We start from the raw sequence: 18,843 nt of genomic DNA, 5'->3' as shown, positions 1-18,843 counted from the left end.
CATCCTTACTCAACTCACTATTTTCTTCCTCTTACAAAAGAAAGTTTACAGCAATGACATCATCATTATTAACATGCATGCCAACAAAATGGAGTGCATAAAGATTTCTTATCAATAAATAAGCTCAAAATCATAAAGTGTTTTTATATAAATAAATAAATAGAAAAGACAGAAATTGGAATATAAAATAAGTGGCATTCAAACAAAATAAATATTAAAAAAATAAATATTTTGCTTTTAAATGCTTTATTATTGGAAATCTGTGGTTTCAGAAATACTCAAAACAGAACTTGAACATTCATAGCAAAAGTCGGGAAGGTGTGGCACTTCAGAGAGACTTTCTGGCTGATTAAGAGTTAAAAACTAAGAGGACAGGACCCCCCCCCCCCCCCTTCCTCTTTTGCAGTACATTCTTCAGTCAATGTTGGTATTTTAGCATCAACACTGGCTTGTGATCAAATCCACTACAATACAATTGAAAGGCATAACAATAAGACATCGATTTCTGATTTCATAGAGTAGTTGATGGTATTTTGCATTTGAGAACATCAATCTGATCACACGAACATGTTCTATTACAGAAGACAAACATAAAACAAATTAAAAGAAACATGTTTGGTAAAGATTGAGGAGGACACACCCTTAGCAGATGATTCGAGGCTGTGTTTAGTGAGATTGTCTACCACAACGCTCTTTCACTGTCCAGTAGAAGGACTGTCTCAGGACAAGATACACAGCAGTGTGTGCGTGTGTGTGTTAGAATGAACTGCATTAATCTGTCATCCTGCAACACTTGATATTTCCTACTCTTAAAGGAAATGTTGTATTTATTATATACACAAGGGCAGGGGGACAGGTTAATGGTTACACTCTGGTGTACCTGGTGTACAGCTGTATGAGTTCAGACATGATTCTAAGATCTATTGAGGACACCTGGGAGGTTTAAACTTCTGCGTTTTAAAAAAGCAACCAGGATGTGTAGACTGAAATTGAGACTAAGTAAGCATCTGGTAGTTCTTACCCATGACAAGTTGCTCTTTAAATCTGAATAGACAAACAAAAAACTGTAATGATTTATTACAGGATTCTGTGCATGGATGTTCATTTGAACGTCTGTTTTAAGGTTTGTGCATAGGATCTGTCCAGCCAGTCTATATATATATACACACACACACACACACACACACACACACATGCACATGCTGAGAAAATTGTTATGTTGTTGTACCCAACGACATCAACCACATGTTTTTTCCTTTTTGTTTTTTTCCAGATTTAACTGCTAGTTGGTGCTGTCTCCAAATATATAATGGAGGAGAAATGAGACACAGCGGTATTTTAATAATCATTTTTCAGCTCAAACTATTTTATTTTTAGTGCAACCACGGTGCTCATGACAGATGAGGGACAGTCATGACCGCTTCAATTCATAGCTTGGAAGTATACCTCAATCTCAATCTTTACATTGACTCTCTTTCACCAGAAGAAAATCCTTTGAGTTTAACCATGTCTCTCAGGTTTGTAGTGGTAGTTTCTGAGATGGGGACTGCGGCTAGGTTTAGACAATCAGACTTATTTCAAATAAACTAGTCTCCATAGGGGACCACTGAGTTAACCTGCTGTTACACCTAACTTCCTTTAACATGGGGCTGTCCTCAAATGAAGTTTGTTGTATTGTTATCATATATTTTCCCTTGGGGTGATAGTGTTTGACTAATTTATGATAATATTGGAACGAAAGGATATCATTTATGAACCATAGCTAAATTGTGTAGTTATAAGTGTACTTTACACCTGAACAACTACGGCTTGTTGGACCACCACTCAACCCAAACGGTATAAGCAAGTGAACATGATGCTGGGATGTGGTGAAGATGGGCATATTTTGTCAATATGATTGCTTATGAGCATCAGTTTTTTTATTCTAACAAGGCCCTGTCTCAAAACAGCAATGAGGAGGCAAGATTTGAGAATACTGTATTTGTGCTTTGATATCTTACGCATAGAACTTTGTACTAGGAACAGGATATTGTGCAGCATGATTTGGTGTCGGAACAGTCTGGAGGTTTTGCAGCTCTGCAGGGCAGTTGTCTGCAGGTTTTAATTCTTTGTTACAGTCACCAAATGTTTCTGTTCATTCTGTTTATTTATTTTTTTTAATGTTTGTCCCAAATTAGACCCAGAGATATTGTTTCATTGTGACAGAGCTTAATGAGGGTGATACGTTGTGTCAGTAACATCAGTTAAACCTGTCCCATTATGAGTAAAATAAATAACATTAATTACAGCATGTTCCAGAGAACATATCATAAAAGAACTTTACTTAAAAAAAAAAAAACACACAGTGTACCAGAAGTTATTTTAAAAACAAAATTCTATTAATTCTGTCACTGAAAATAAAAATTAAAAAAGCAATCTGTCTTTTCTCACATTTAAAGTAATTTAAATAATTCTGAGTCTGCTGCTCGCAGCATCTCTTTTTAAAACAGACAAAAATAATAATCATTCACTTACAAAAACAAAAACAAATGCATAGTCATACAAGCAGGGGTTCAAATCGCTGTCCCTCAGCACCTCCCTCCAGTCCTCAGAGAAATGTTCTAACTGTAGACATAGGATGGGCTTTATCTCCTCTGTACCAGCAATGAAAGATATATTTAGTGGAGGAACAGGGGAGGGTGCTAAGGGCTTTCTGGGGGGGGGGGGGGGGGACGCCCCAAATCTGTACATATACGTGGGGCCCTTGTTTTCAAGTTTCCAGGGCAGGAAGCAGTTTGGTGTGTGCGCCCCACGTGATTTTAGAGTACTGAAGTCTACTTTCAGCATCCTTATTTACGAAAGATTATTATACAGTATGTTCAGCATGGCTGTGGCCTTGTGCTACTGGAACAGATGAAATGGAAATATCCTAACAGTAGTAGGGTTAAGGTGCTTCATTTACTTTATCTATTTTTATCAAGTGTTCCTTGGGGACCACAACATGTGTCCTCACTGAAGGAATGAGGGGATAAATATTTCTGTTAAATTATTTCATTTAAAAAAAAAAAAAAAAAACTTCCTCACCAGTGTGCCTAAAGGTATGCTAATAAGGAGGGGGCTTGTTAATTACAAGTGAGAACTATATAAAAACAGAGTTCTTAACTACTAAGGACCAAACTGAGCATAAAATATCATAATTGGAGTATTGAGCTAGGTGCTTTATTTAGCATGACTGATTCTAACCATGGAATTCCTATTGCTACAGTCAGTTCTAGCTAGGTCGCTGAGAAGATTTACCCTTTGGTTTTTTCCAACAGTTCTCTCTTTTCAGTCAGCTGATCCCAGAAATGATGCATCAATGGCAAACCCTGCTGGGCAGTGATGATCTTTGGTTTTTACATTCAACTGGGATGGAGTTCTAATTTTAAATCCTGTACAGTTATGTTTTTTTTTTATGGATTTAAGTGTAAAACAGGACCTGTTGGTTAGACATATTTATGGCCTCTTTAGGTGTTGCCTGTTTCACAAAGGAATTATGTTTTTTTAAGCATATCTGCTGCTAACGTGGGTATTTTGATGCCACAATGGACTCAAGGTCATTTGCTTCAGAGAAAATGTGACTGATTGGCATTCACTAGACTCCTGGGGCAACCACGACCAAAGTAATACTCCTCACCTCCAGATTTTTAAAGTTACTTTAGCCAACTTCACTATCTCTCAACCGCAGCAAAACAAGTCCTTTAAGCCAAATACACCACATTCAAACCCCTGCCCCCATGACAACGTGAGAATTTCAAACACAGCCAGTCCCTTGAGTCCTCAGTCCAGTTTCAGGTAGCTTGGTGTGGTGTAATTGAACATCAGGAAGTCAAATTTGTAGAGTTCGAAGAGCTGCGTCTGGTGATGGGAGCTGATGTTCTGAAAGAATTCGGCAGTCATTTCGTCAGTTGTACGGGTGGACTTGGCGTAAGTTGGGAAACGAAGGTAGTCGATGACCCCGGCCAGCCGGAGAATGTAGTTGGAGTCCTCCTCCAAGGTTTCATACTTGCCCACCAGGTCGTAGCGGATGTGACAGGGGTGGCAGAGGGAATAAATAGTCTGCCAGTGCTCATTGAAGGGCTCCTCCTTCTGCGTGGTGGGGTGGATGAGGTAGCCCACAAACTCCTCGAACTTGACGTCGCTGCCGCTGTACAGGGCCTCCTGCGTGGCGTTCTTGCGATGCCGGCGCACGATCTTGGTGCCGAAGCGCTTGTGGAAAGAGGTGTTGTACTTGCGGGTGAACTTGTTGCGGTACGCTGACACCAGCCTCTCGAAGGGCTCCCTCACAAAGAGAAACTTGAGGTAGCTCTTCAGGCGGTGGTTGATCTCTGGGATGCTGTACTGGTTGAGGGTCTTGAGGTTGGAAGGGATGTGCGCCTCACTGGGAGCAATATCCATGGGGTCACTGTACTTGCCACGCCCAGTCAACACCATCATCACCCGCTTCCAGTTGGTACAGGCCACCTTGGGCACATAACAGTAGATCATCTCGTGGTCCTCATCCACCACCAAGTGCTTAAGGTCGCTGGGAGTCAGAACACGTCGCTTGCGGCTGGAGGCACTGTAGGCTCTGCAGGTATCCGATACCTGGTCCCTCCGCATCTGGTGAAGGGCGGCAGTGCTTGAATACTCCAGCTGGGGAAAATAAATAAAAACAACTTAGACATTGTAGAGTTTGTGGGTGTTTAGAAATGGAAATAACTTGCACACGTAGTTCAACATCTGTAAAGAAAATTACCTTAACTCAACTCAGAAGTGCATTAGCTGTCAGGCTGTAAACCTATACAAAACTACTTATTAATTCTCATGAAATAAAGCATTAAAATTCTCATGCGTGAGCTTTAATTTGTAAATGAAAATGAAATTGATAAAATAGTCCAAGCCTTGGTTTATAAATGCAATGGTTATAGTAATACCACAGTGCTGGGATCGTGAAATAGCCTGTAGGGAACACAATAGAACGACATTTTAGCTTTTTTCTATTCTTGTCTCAGAGGCTGTGAGGAATTCCATTTAATTTCCCCCTTTTTTCTTTGCTGATGAATCAAAACTCCCTGGAAGAAACTACTTATGGCACAATAAATACAGCCCAAACAGAGATATAGTCAAAAGTACACAAAACACAAACACACATCTTACAAACATAAGCATATACAAACTGTAGTTACTCAAGAAGCACATTTTCAATTCTGAAAAGTGATTGGATAACTCCATTAATGTACTTTTATTCTTGATTGTGTTTTTCTAGTGCTGATTCAGACACCCAGCTAATGCTTCTCACTAGCGATTCACTGCCTATTAACAGGGGCCTAATTAACCTCTTTTATAATTGATATTTAAAAAATGTCTTCAGTTTCCTGCAGTTCCACTTAAAGCACTCAGACTTGTAACTAGTTTAGCTATTTGAATGGAAACTGTAACTATTTTAGTGTCTAGGCCTACATATTTGTATATTTGTTATTAAAACTGCTGTTTTATTAACAGTACTGGTGTACCCTATCTACCTGAATCAATTTCTTCTGATGTGCCGTTTATATGCCATTTTTAGATACAAAGAAGAAAGCTACCAGAGTAGCACTGTGTGCCGTTCCCATAGAGCATTGGAAGTACCGCTGGTGCCTCCAGCAGTACAATCCCCTTGAAATGAAGTTTGCATAATGTCGCTAATCTCTTATAACACTAAGCAATAGCTACCAATAAATCATAATAAAAGCAATACAAAACGACTGTAACTTATAAGGAGAAACTGGGTAGAAAGGCTACCCAGCAGTTCATTCTAAGTGACATTTCTCTTCCGCCGTTGATTTACTGCAAATCCTCATTAGGTTTCCCCTCAGGCATGCTGCTGGATTGCTGGCTGCCGAGCTGCATACCCTCGGCTGCTAATAAACTCCAGATGTGTCAGCGACTGGCACTAAAACAGAGCACACTTCCAAGGAAACTAAGGAACACCACCACTGTTCATACAGCTGAGCACAGTGTTATTAAGTTGAGAGAAGTGACATTAAAAAGGAGTGTGTTTTAGATGGCATTAGCAGATCTGGATCTTAAAGCATGAGCTTTTTTAAACTGACCTTCTGTGATTTACTGCTGGTGTGATGGGGGCACAGTAGAAATGTTTGTCTAAAGTTTCTTATCCAAACCCTCAAAAAGATATAGGCCTATATATTCATTTTCAAACTTGTATTGGCAGAACATTGTTACTTCTCTTGGCTGCATAACTGAATAAATCTAAACAATAAGTGAATGGGATGCAATTAATATAATACAAGCATTAAATAAAACTGGCAAGCTACAGACTGGTAAATTTACACGGCTGTGGAATATGCTTCTCAGAAATAACTCATGGAGCAGCTTGGAATTCTGCTTCTCAAGGCTGCAAGCAGTGCGATTCAATCCCTGCTTGTCACAAAATATTAGAGTCCAGATTATACTTCATCGACATTATTATCACTGATGAAGGCATTAGCGGACCTGTTTCATTAGAATCCTATAACTGACAATTTGTATTCAATATACTGGGTGTGTTTCATTGATGGCTTTGTCAGACCTGACATCTGTATTCCAAAGACTGTCAGACCAAAGGATATAACCTCAGCTGTCTGCCTTTGATTAATGGCTTCTGTGTGGACTGGCAATTGGTCAGGTCATCAGGGACTCCAAGACTGATCAGGTTAAAAGAGATTTCAATAGTTAGTAACTTACAGTATGTATTGATTACTTCACCTCAGCTACAGCTACAGTCTCTCAATATAGTCTGAAGAAGACCTTGAGGATACTGGCTTTGTTTATGTACTGGGGGACCTACTTACTGAACAACATGTGCTGGCTCTGAGATAAATATTTTTTGTAATAACACCACATTGTCTTAATTCTGGTGGACTTCAGTCCTGAAATTAAACTTAACCGATGGTGGGAAGGCCACTTCAAAAGCTGTTACAATTCAACATTTTCTGTTTCCCTCCCATTAAGATGGTAATTTACAGAGCAGCAGGTTTACAATGAGAACATATGGTACCTTTCAAAGAAAAAGAAAGGAAAAGGTTTTTCTTTAAACTAATAAAGTGATGAGACACAGCAACTTCAAACAGAAGAGAAATGAAAAGGTAGAAACGCAGTGGTCCTTTGTTTAAATCCAAATTCACTCTTGTGTTATTCTTTTCTCTGACCTGTGTTACTTATCTTCTATTTTCTTTATTCATTTGGTAAAATGCCTGTAGATGGAAGCAAATCAAGTTCAAGTCAGGACAGACTAGAATGTAGAAACGAGGAATATGAAGCCCCATCCTCCTGAGACACAAGGACGTGGGGGAATGTGATGGGGTACACCCCACCCCTGTGTCTCTATTATTTTGTATTTGTGTTGTATTATTATTTAAAACTTATTGTTTAGTTTATAAAAACATAATGCTTTTGGTATTGTTATTTTGCAGCATGGATGGGGTTAAAATTCCCCAACCATGCTAAACTCATGTAGATTGTAACTGTCTCTCAGCTGTGGCTGAGCGAGGTGGGTGTTCAGAGGCAGAACAAGAGAGCTTGACAGTAAGAACTAAAGAAACAATTATAAGCAATTGCTACTCGTGCTGGTGTACACTTGTTGGATTTAGTGTTTGCTTTCTTTTGTCTGTTTGTTTTGGCCAACGTGCCGTTTTGTTTTACAGTATGTCTGTTTTGTTAAATCTTTTTTATTTATAATTAAACTTGCGCATCAGCGCTTTCATTACCCCAGTCTGGTGCTGATAACCATTCATTTCCTGGACTGAGGTCACCTCACGAGTCACTCGTCTCACAGGGACGTGCACAAGGTCACGCAGTGAGTCAAGTATTGCATATCCAAAAGATCAACTAAATGAAATGAGATTCAGGGCATTGAAATCTAGCTGGAGAATTAAACCCCTATCTCTGTTTGGAAATGTATTTATCATGAGGTTTCTGTACACAACCTAATTTAATTGCCAAGCTATTAAAAAGAAACATAAGGTTTAAAAAAACAAAAACTCTATCTCCCATCACATGCATTTAGCAGTTTTATTGTCCTCATACTCATCATTTATTGTTGCCATCTGCTCCTAATTACAGTACCAGCAACTAAATACCAGACAACACAGGTTAGAATGGGTAATAAAATTTACAGAGGTTTTAAATCCAAAAGCACTTTCATCATTTCCTGTAGAAAACAACAAGTTTCATTAAACCTGCCCTATTGGCCAGCATCTGAATTCAAAATGAAAACCATTCCATGCCTCACATACTTAAAAAAAATCAAGAAAACCAGGTTTCTCAACCAAATAAATCAAATTACTGTGTTGATGTAAAAAAAGCTAGCTTTTTGAGCAAGCAGTAGGGAGGGTAACTGAAATGACAAGCTGTCGCTGTCTTAAATGCTTGGCAATGAAATTTAGCTGAGGTACAGCAACAGCAACATTTGTATTAAAGTTAGAATTAACAAAATCAGAACGATTAACGGACAATTAGAGGTCAGATACAAACATCAAGGTGACTAGCCATCATTGTGCATCTTATCCTTTCTAATGTTGGGCTTTCAGATAGACAGTTAATTGCCAAGGATACTGAAGCTAGCTCCTGCTAGAGAGCTGACGAGCACCAAGCTAGCATTTTTGGCACTGGCAAGAACCTGAAAGGGGTTAACAGTGAATAGGAGATATTCTATCATAGCAGTGCCACCAGATTGGCTCCCCGCAGCCACCTTCAGCAGAAAACAGATGGTCTCCCCCACTAAGGGAATTAAAAGAAGCAGGCTGTTTTAGAATGACAATGACAGAACAGATTGTATGAAGCTCATTGCTTCCAAAGCCCCATTCTGCTGCTGTTGTTTGGAGATATGTCCCCTCCAGCTACTTACCTGTGTGCATTATTTTATTCAAGAGCTCAAACACTCCTCAGTCTACTTCTATCTCACACATTGCAGTATGCTTCAGTGCCTTCCACATTTATTATTAATATCTCCAACAGTAACCATATGGTTTAGAGGCAAGGAAGCATACAGTACTAGCTTTCCTTTGAAGTCTCTAGCCTTCTCTTCCACTTACAACATTACTAGAACACTAACATTATGGTCCTACTGTGAAACTAAATACAAAATGCAGCTGAATATTCCGTAGGTTTAATATCCCAGCACATTATACAACTTTCCACATGTCAGTTTCTCATTTTGGTTTGCACATAATTGAAGTTCTTTCAAAAACATAATCGGAGGAGTAGTTGTTTCAGTAGGTGTTCCATACATTTAAGCACTAATCAGAACATCTGAATAAGCAGAAAAACATTTCAACCAAACCAAATGTCTTAAGACCAAATTCATTTTTACTTAGATCCTGAATTTCTAGAGCCTTACATAGTTAGTGCTTCCAAAACACTTGCACTGTAGATCACTGTAGTAACACCGTGTAAAATTCATACCATACACTTATGAGAGAGTTACAGTACGAAGGAAATTCAGGTTGTAGGCTACACAGGTTTTTCCCTTGTACATACAGTTGCAGTTTTGTCTTTATTTCTTCACAATTTTTTTTTCCAATGTTTATCAACATACGCAAGTGTATATATAAACATGACATTCCTACCTCCAAACATGGCATTCATCAAGCACAATTTGTACACTGTACGCATATGTGTGTGTGTGTGTGTGTGTGTGTGTGTGTGTGTGTTTACATTATGCTGTTGAGCCCAGTACAGTCAGAAACACACATGGGAACACAACAAAACAAGATATCTAAAAATAACATGAAAGGGTGGAGTGGTTATATGTGGGAGGACTTTGTTTACAGCTGTAGCCTCAAAAGCCACTCAGAATGGAGTCCTGCCTCCCTCATATCCTAGTGGAAAAGAAACAGCGTGGGCTACAAACAGGCCCTGTGGTTTCTCTCAGAAAATGGGCTGCAAAGTGTAGCCACATGTGGCAGATTCACTCTTTGGACAGACCTGTGGTTTGTTGAAGAGCAACAATAAATAGGTTCATGCTAGTGTATCTGTACAGTGTGTTCCTTCAATATACTCTACTGTATGCGTTTATTAACAGATATGAATTTGGTGAATGCAGGCTTTGTAGGGTACATTAGTGTGAACCAAAGCTTAGCTCACTATAACGGTTGTGGAAAACTGATTTATTTACATTAAAAATGTACAAATATCTATTGATTGAGGATATCTCTGAAATTAGGTGAACCAAGAGCTCATCACACTGTTGGATTATTTTTTGTTTTTTTTGGTATTTCTGGATGCTCTGGAGTTGGAGAAACGTGATGTTCTGTCTAATTGAAACATGGGAGGGTTGATTATCAGATTATCTTTCAACTGTAAATACCTTTAAAGCAGCCCTGTTATTTTTGGTGTTTGTCAAAATCATTTCAAGCTGAACATAACCTTTGCTGTGTTATTTGGCTGCCCTAATTTCAGGGAGTCCACAGGTGTTCTGTATTGAGAGGAGGTGTCAACTACAACCTCAACCATCACAAATACAGAAGCCATGTCCTGTTCAATTGCATATGAATCTATTATACCATATAGAATTCCTGTTGAAGTATTTTTTCATTGAGCATAAGATATTTTAAGCGACTTTTAAAAAAGTACCGTCACAGTTTCAAAAAATGGCAAATGAAAAAAAGAGCTCTGTGTGATATGTGAGATTAATATATAAAAACTATATATATATATATATATATATATATATATATATATATATATATATATATATATATATATATATAACATAGAATCAACACAGCAGCTCTTGAGCCTCTATTTAAAAGTTTTAGACCACAAAATTTGGCATCCTTTGTTTTGTAGTTAACTCACTGGGGTAAAGTAAGTTCTACACAATTTATTCTTTACTCCTGAGATAGTTTTCTGTTTTAACGTGTTACACATTGTAAGGTCTTACTGTTAAAAAAAAGGCACACACACAGGGGCCACAGACATGCCCCCCTGCCCTGCTGCTATGCTGTCTCTGCCTGCATTCAGAGCAATAAAATGGCTTGTATACTTTTTGAAAAACGAACAAATACATTTTTAATTATGAGCGAATATCTGAACATGAAAATTCTGTGTTCATCCCAGCACTAGTTTTAAGAGAGCAGCAAATATAGAGTACTTTTATACGGCTACAGTTAATTTCTTCAGCTGAGGCCGATTTAAAAGTAGCTAAAAAAGTCCTGAGTTTTGGTAATGATGCTGTGCTACCACAGATTTGCATTGGTTTTCTACTGTAGAATTGGGAATTCCTAATTGTTGAGGTGTGATACAGGCCACAACACTTCCTTTAGTTAGAGATACACAGAAACATGACCCTGCAACAAAGCTTGCTCTGTGACCCTGCTCTACTTCAAGAGAGGGCCTGGAGACTGTAAGATGTCTTGTCAGATATTTTAAAGGGAAGCACCAAGTTCCTGCAGGATAAACAGACGCACCCTGTGAGAATTCCTTAATTACTGGCTGCACAAGTCTTGCCTCAAGTCATGTTTTATAGATTATGTAACTCAATGGTAAGTGTGAGTGTTGGTGTATTTGGGGTAACCAGTTATGAGTTGGTTATGAAAGAAGTGTTTTTCTTTCTGAGATAGTGTGTGGGTTTCTTCTGTGGCAAGCGGCACAGACAGTAAAAACACACGTCTGGTTTTATTTTTGCAAAACACAAGGATACAAAATGGTTCAAGAGAGACTAGACAGTATTGTTTGTATACACTTTAAGACATCTTCATCTAGTTTTCAGGTTCAATCCTGCAGTAAAAATAAAATACATTCATTCAGAATGTTTCATTTTTCAGAACAGTTTAATTGAAATTTAGTCAAGATCTGACCCTCTTCGAAACAAGACTGTGTTTACTCTCTCACCCTCGACACACCATCTCCAAGAGAATTAAAATCAGTCATATTTTATGTGATGGCCTTGGTATGGATCCTTTACGCAAAACAAGAATCACAACCCTGCAATTGTGAAAATAGTTGCTTGGCTTGCAGAGTTTCTTGGAACTTAACATATTTACCACATAAGAATAAATATATCTCACAAAGGACAACCACTTCTACAAATACTCTTTGTGAAGATGTTGCAGTGAAGTCTTTTCTATAGAAATCTGTCAGAACTTTTGAGACTGTACCGCAAGAGACATCAGTAGTTTGTGCAGTCCTGAACAGACAGCTATTAAAATGTGATCTTTTGGAACAGGGAGATGTAGCTTATACAATTAAGCAACTATAGGGTGCAGCACATGTATAAGGAGATAAATGTCTTCCAAATATTTTATAATAGAAAGAGAGATGGTTGTCTCAAGTACACTAGATGCATCCTTTAGTTCTAGGTAATAAATGCCAGTGCTTTATCTTTGCCTTTTTAAGATTTTGGATTTTAATAAAAACATTAGTTAATCTCTGGCTTTGCTCTGAGTCAGACTTTAATCAAATCAGTGATTCAACATCAATTTGCTGCTGCTACAGACCCTTTTTGCATCGTGTCAGGATTTGGAAGTGAATGTCAACGATATGCCACTTATCATACAACAGGATGCCATTTCCATGGATACCATTTGCATGGCAAATTAATTAGTCATGTGAGTCAGTTAACACAAACACCCCACTCCCCTCTTCAAAGATGGTTCAACGGGGAAAAAATGAAACATAAAGTATAAAATCAGTTCATCCATTAGATAGCTGTGTCACTGCTCTATTGTAACATAGCTGTAATACTGCTGCTCAAAAAAAACCAGGAAACTAAAAACACAAGCCAGCTGTCAGTGGCGACTGAAGGACAGAGTGTGGGATTCTTCAGCAGTAGCTGATTGATATTCCAAAGCATGACTCTCAGCAGAAATACATTCTCTGGGGGGTCTAGAACTTGTTTATTTGAAAATCAGTCATCAGACAACCTTTTAGTTGAAAATACATGTACTGCCATTGGGGTTATATGGAGTATTACCCAGGCCATTGTTACTGAATGATGTCCAACCAGCCATTTTACTGCAAATGCCAAGAATTCAAATAGAACCTTCCTACTGAACACATCTCAAAAGGAACCACTATTGAATGTACAAGCCATTCAGCCTATGACTTATCTGTTGTCTGTGATGCATAGACACGCCAAAAACATTTAAGAACGCTTTTTACTTCCATTAATTACTATTTATTGCAATTTAGTGGAAATTGCTTTAGTCACTGCATTTTAGTAATCAATGTTAATTCAATTTACAAGAATACAAATTAATGGCAATTGCATTGTAGTTATAAATAGATAATAACCAATAACCATGTATTGTATCCAGATCATATGTATAATTAAATAAATGTAATGTACTTGTATATAAAAGAACTAAGCTTAATACACAGCTATGGCAAAAGTTTTGCATCACCTAGAATTTTAGGATTGAGATATCATTTTTTTTTTAAAAGTTAGATACAATTCCAAAATGTTGGGAGACCAAAATGTGGAGTCAAAGCAATTTGAATCAGCAACAAACAAAGATGCTTCTTTCATAGAATCCAATCACAGCTTCAAAACTGGAAGCACAATGTTGCATCTCATAGCTATCCAGCAAAAGAAATGCAGAGGATTGGCAGAACAATGACTGAGATTTAGCCTTTGAGCTCTCACAAACAGCAAACACTTTTACTTTATTGTTTAAAAACAATAGGTGCAGTAAAGCAGCAAAGCTCAGTGAAAGGGAGACAGTTCTCCAAAGCTGACACCCCAAGCCTTGTCACACTGCTTTGATCTTAATAGCAACAAAGGGAAAGCACCCTCCTCCACCTAGATACATATTCCTGTTGTGTCCATAGCAACCAACTAGCAGTCTTGTCCTACCACATAAAGAGGCTGTTACGGGCTGTTAATCAGCTGGGCCGATATTCACCAATTGCACAGCAAATCCTTGTGTCATCTGAAGTTTGAGCTCTATCATAAAGCTATGGTATTCTCCCATGTTTAATGCATACAGTATGAAGGCATTCTTAAAACAAATCTGATGTTAAGCTCAAGATTGGATTGGATTCAACCCAAAACAAAAATTCAGAAACACATGAGAAAAATACATGTGTTAAACAACAACTGTAGTGGTTGAGCAATTGGGGTCATTCAAGAAGCAATTAGAACCTGGAATGATCAAAGCATACTCAAGGGAATGATCAAAACATACTTACCCCTCTCAACCACATTTAGGAATTAGAAATTATAATACATATTATATTCAGGGCTGCTTCGATTAATAGATTGATCTGACAAATTAATTAACTGAAGAGTTGATTGTAGATCTTTTTTTTTTTTTTAAATCAGGCAGTGCTATTTTTGCCTTTATTATTATTATTATTATTATTATTATATTATTATTATTATTATTACTTTTTCAGTTCTCATACGTTGAATGTGTTTAGTTAGTTATGCCCCATTCAATTACGTAGTTGGTTTCCCAGGTAATATGACTGGCATTTAATCTAACCAATCAAAACGCATAAAAGTTGGAAATGGTTCTTATTGGCTGATCTCTTGAGACCAGCAAAAATGATGTGGGAGGATGGAGTTTTAGAGGAAGGAGGAGGAAGTTTCAGAGGAGGGAGCACATAATGACTCCTTTTTGCCTGATGTACAAAGTTGTCCTAATATGGACACCGTACTACGGTCACTCAGTAACAAGGTGGAAATAGGTGACTGATCAATCTGTAGGAGCGTTTACTAAGATGCCTTTGTTAAAAAATATAATTTATAACAGTGTTTATTTTTTTAGGAAAATAAAATTTAAACATATTTTTAGGGACCCAGCTGTTGTTGTTGATTCCAACTTAGGCACTTCACATAAGGACTAGTAAGCTTACATCAGGACTAGCAAGTTTCAAAAAGTACTAGTCCTTTTGACTAGTACCACAATATTGTTAGTTTCCAACCCTCTTATACCCTGTGAAGCTTTTTGAACATTGTATAGTTTTAATATGCTAAGACTACTGCTATTCATTAAACCTTTTACTTGCCATTAAAAAATTAAGCACCTAAGCTACAACCCTCTTCTCTGATTCACTTCCATTCTCAGCCTCGCCCCAGGTAGTCAGTTAACCAGACAGGGTTCCCCACAGTTTTACTACTGCCTCCACTGCCACCCTGTACACAGAATTCATAACATAAAATGGCGGCAGCGGCGGTGGTATTCGAGCCCACGTCTCTGCAATCCTCCGGTCAGGTTGATAATTTGTTAATAAGCTTTCCTACATAAACTGCATGAACATTGCTAAATTAAAAGTGTAAATGTTCTGCGATGAATGACAATAGTCTTTGTCATTCTCAAAAGATGTCACGAGTGGAGCGGAAGCGCGTAAGAATATTAAATTATGTACATTCAGGGATAATCATTGTAAACTTAGTATTCATTGTCAGTTTTCCCAGCATGTTTTTCCTTATCCTTGTCACATTATTGTCAATGCTTTCTGCTGGGGATCAGAAGCATAGGCTGGTTTAATCAGCATGTGATTTAATATAACTCGAGCTGTGAAACGATTAAAATTTTTGATCAGTTAATTTATGGGCATTCGATTGGTAGAGGAATCCCTGCTTTTTTAATAAAGGTAACGATACTACAGCATCTGTCCTGCATAGTAATACTAAATATATATAATTCAGTCTTTTTTAAAGCATTTTTATTTTTATTTTAGTAAATGTAACATATTTTCACAGAACATTGGTTGTTTACACAGCTATGTACTTGGCTTTCATCTTGTATTTATGAATCTAGGAGAACCTGAGCCTGAGGCGCTGAAGAGATTAAGCCATTCGGAATCTTGTTACAGGTACCCAACAATACTGATTGCTTAACATGCTGTCATAGTCACAAATCAAAGAAAGCAATTTTCCATAATTACCTCTATTTGAAGAATTGTCACCTTCATCAGTTCAGGTATTTCTACTGTATACTGTATCTACATATTTTCTGAGAAAGTTCTTGAAAATTGATTCGTAACCAAATAGACTACAATATCTCTCTTGTCTTATGACATTTTTTTTTTTTTAATTTATAAAAAACAATTTGAAATATTACTTTGAAGTTACGATATAATTCTCAATAACTGTCTCTATAATTCGTAAGGGTCTACCTAAATCGCGATTTCGTGGATTTTGTGGAAATTGGGAAACTGAGGGGTCGCTGCAAAACTTATCGCTTTTAGGGGCTAATGCAAACCGGACGTGTACAGAGAGAAAAATAAAGAAACCGTGTTTAAATGAACTACTGCACAACACAAGCTTCTTCCATCTGCAAATAGGCTTTTTTTTTTATTCCTTCATTGTCTTGTGTGCGTTGTACTTTAAAAAAAAAAAATTAAAAGTCCTTAGACAAATAACATTTACAAAAAAATATTCCAAAGCAGTTAACATTCTTGTTTACTGTTCAAATTATAACAATCTATCATCAGTGCGTCTGTACTGGCTTTTCTGTGACCTATACTGTACAGTAGGGTGTGGGACAAAGTCAGTGCTGCATTGTGTTTGTTTAGGTTGCTAAAATCTAGTTTTCAGCATTGGAGGTAAAATATCAGAAATGGACAACAAAGCAAAAAAAGCAAAGTATATTTCGGCTGATATTGCGTCACAATATTTCCCAAAGAAACTATACATGCAATGGAGGTCAATGTTTTGCTCATTTTATAATGTGTCTGGAGAAAATATGATCGAAATTTAGCTTAAACAAAAAGCTACTACAGAGGCTACTGAACAGAACGTAAAATAAACAGCTTTCAGAAAAAAAAATGGAAAGTTTGAGACAAAAAGTATTCCTGTCGGTTGTAGCCAAGTAAAATCAGTACTACAGGTACAATCTAGCACAGCCACCTCGCTTCAAACAATCTGCTGCTTACTTTTTAAACGCAGTTAGAATTTTAGGCCCAAATAGGCACAATTTCTTTGTTTTGACTCGGTACTAATAAAACTAATTATTGGATGACATAAATAACATGACAATGAATGTGCTGCATATATTGCCTTTATTAAAGTATGCCAGATGCCCTTGGGTAACTTGGGACTGTTTTGGGACTGTTTCTAATCGATTTTCACATCTGTGTAATTTGGCAAAACTTTGCCTTACGCTTCCAACCAATTCAGTTGATGCAGAACATGCAGTCTCAATGTATGGAACAAATTAAGTTTCAGAGGAGGGAGGAGGGAGTTTCAGAGGAGGGAGGATGAAGGAGGGAGTTTCAGAGGAGGGAGTTTGAGTGGAGGGAGGAGGGAGTTTCAGAGGAGGGAGGAGAGAGTTACAGAGGAGTGAGGAGGGAGTTTCAGAGGAGGGAGTAGGGAGCTACAAGTGTACGAAGATATCCTAATATATACACCATACTACGGTACTGTGTGCTGAGAAACTGACACTGACAGCACTAGACGGGATGACAGAGGAAAAAAATTCTCAGCCGTGTCACCTTGCTGACCACAAAACTTTGCTTGAAAATGACACAGATAACGCAAAAAAATGCTTTTATTTATTTTTGTCAACAGGTTATTTATTTACACTATGCGGGACCTTATTTTTCTCCCACTGGTTCTTGAGAGACGGAGCACTCATGGAATTGCCACCTATACACCTATTTGTATTACCAGTGATTAAAGTCTGGTTTTTAAACAAACTAATTATTGCCCACCACTACTGTATTGGTATAAGAAAAATGTGTTTTAAAAAAGACTCACAAATTTTGAACTTTATTTATTAAAATGTTTAGTAAAAACGTGGCCTATTTTTTGATCTTGTTAATAAAACCTGCCCCATTTGCTAATAACATGTTCAGTATTATTTTTTTCTTTTGTGGTGGGGGTCACAACCTGGTGGTGTTATTTTCAGGTACGCAGATAAGAAGTGGTACACAGCGCATTGCCTAAATAACTTCTGTTTTGAAAGCACAGAAGTGCCCATTCAAATCTGGTACGTTATGCTGTTTTTGGTCTTTTTCATCTTTAATTGAATTAATCATATTTTTAGACCATTAACAAAATAGTATGCGAATATTTATCATACGCAGTACATTGGGTCTTTATACATCTTTTTACTTCTGCAACTTTGCGGTGGACTTCTCATTTTGTCTTGTTCATCGTGAATTGTTTTTTCTTTTTAGAGAAATTGATTGTTTCCAGTTTAAGTTTGCAAAAAATAATGTATAATTAATGGTTTGCAAAAAAAGTATGTATAATTAATGGTAAATGTACCTCTGTGTGACAATAGGAAAACACATCACATTGCAATTGATGAGTAAAATGCCTTTACACTTACTTCAAAGATGCAACGTGTTTCAATAAATTCAAATGTCCAATAAACTTTGCATCCCGCAAAAGGGAGAACACAAAGGTAAACGTCATTAAGTGGGGTTGGCATTGTAGGGGAGATGAAGGGAGGTTTCAGTTCAGAGTAATGTTTTATAAGCATTATGAATGCTTATTCACCACTGCTACACCCTGTTAAAAAAAGCATTAGCATTTTTTTAAAGCAAGACCGTGAACGTGAGAGTATATGTGTGGATTTGTTTTAAATGCATTAGTGCATTTTGTTTCTAACCCTGACATAAAAACAACATTACTCATCTTAATTGCTTCTGCTTAGCTTCCATCTAATGTGAAAGCACTAATTGGGGTTAAGTTCCTGGAGTTAGGGCACATAATTATGGTACATGCTTAGAAACAGTCAGCTGCCTTTTTCAAAAAGACTGTTTGGAGCAATTGGCAACTGTCTTTAAAAAATAAAAAAGATCCCTAAGACCACCTTTATTATGCAATTTGGTATGTTGTATTCTGTGTCACTCCTCTCAACTCCACATTAGATTATGTGTTATTGTAGATTGTTCTAACTCAGTGTT

General features: G+C 37.5%; 1 protein-coding gene across 2 annotated transcripts in view; it reads right to left on the bottom strand.

The window, feature by feature from the left end:
* Positions 1-2,399: 2,399 nt before the first annotated feature.
* The window catches only part of LOC121319626 (carbohydrate sulfotransferase 11-like), a 63,336-nt gene continuing 46,892 nt past the window's right edge, over positions 2,400-18,843 (bottom strand). For both annotated transcript variants that reach the window (XM_041257235.1, XM_041257236.1), the window contains exon 3: positions 2,400-4,653. In XM_041257235.1, coding sequence (XP_041113169.1) covers positions 3,799-4,653 — 855 coding nt within the window. In that variant the 3' untranslated portion in view covers positions 2,400-3,798. The remainder of the gene's footprint in view (positions 4,654-18,843) is intronic.

This window comes from Polyodon spathula, chromosome 8, assembly GCF_017654505.1.
Source record: "Polyodon spathula isolate WHYD16114869_AA chromosome 8, ASM1765450v1, whole genome shotgun sequence".
In the NCBI taxonomy this organism is placed as follows: domain Eukaryota; kingdom Metazoa; phylum Chordata; class Actinopteri; order Acipenseriformes; family Polyodontidae; genus Polyodon; species Polyodon spathula.
This window is presented reverse-complemented; position numbering and strand designations above follow the sequence as displayed.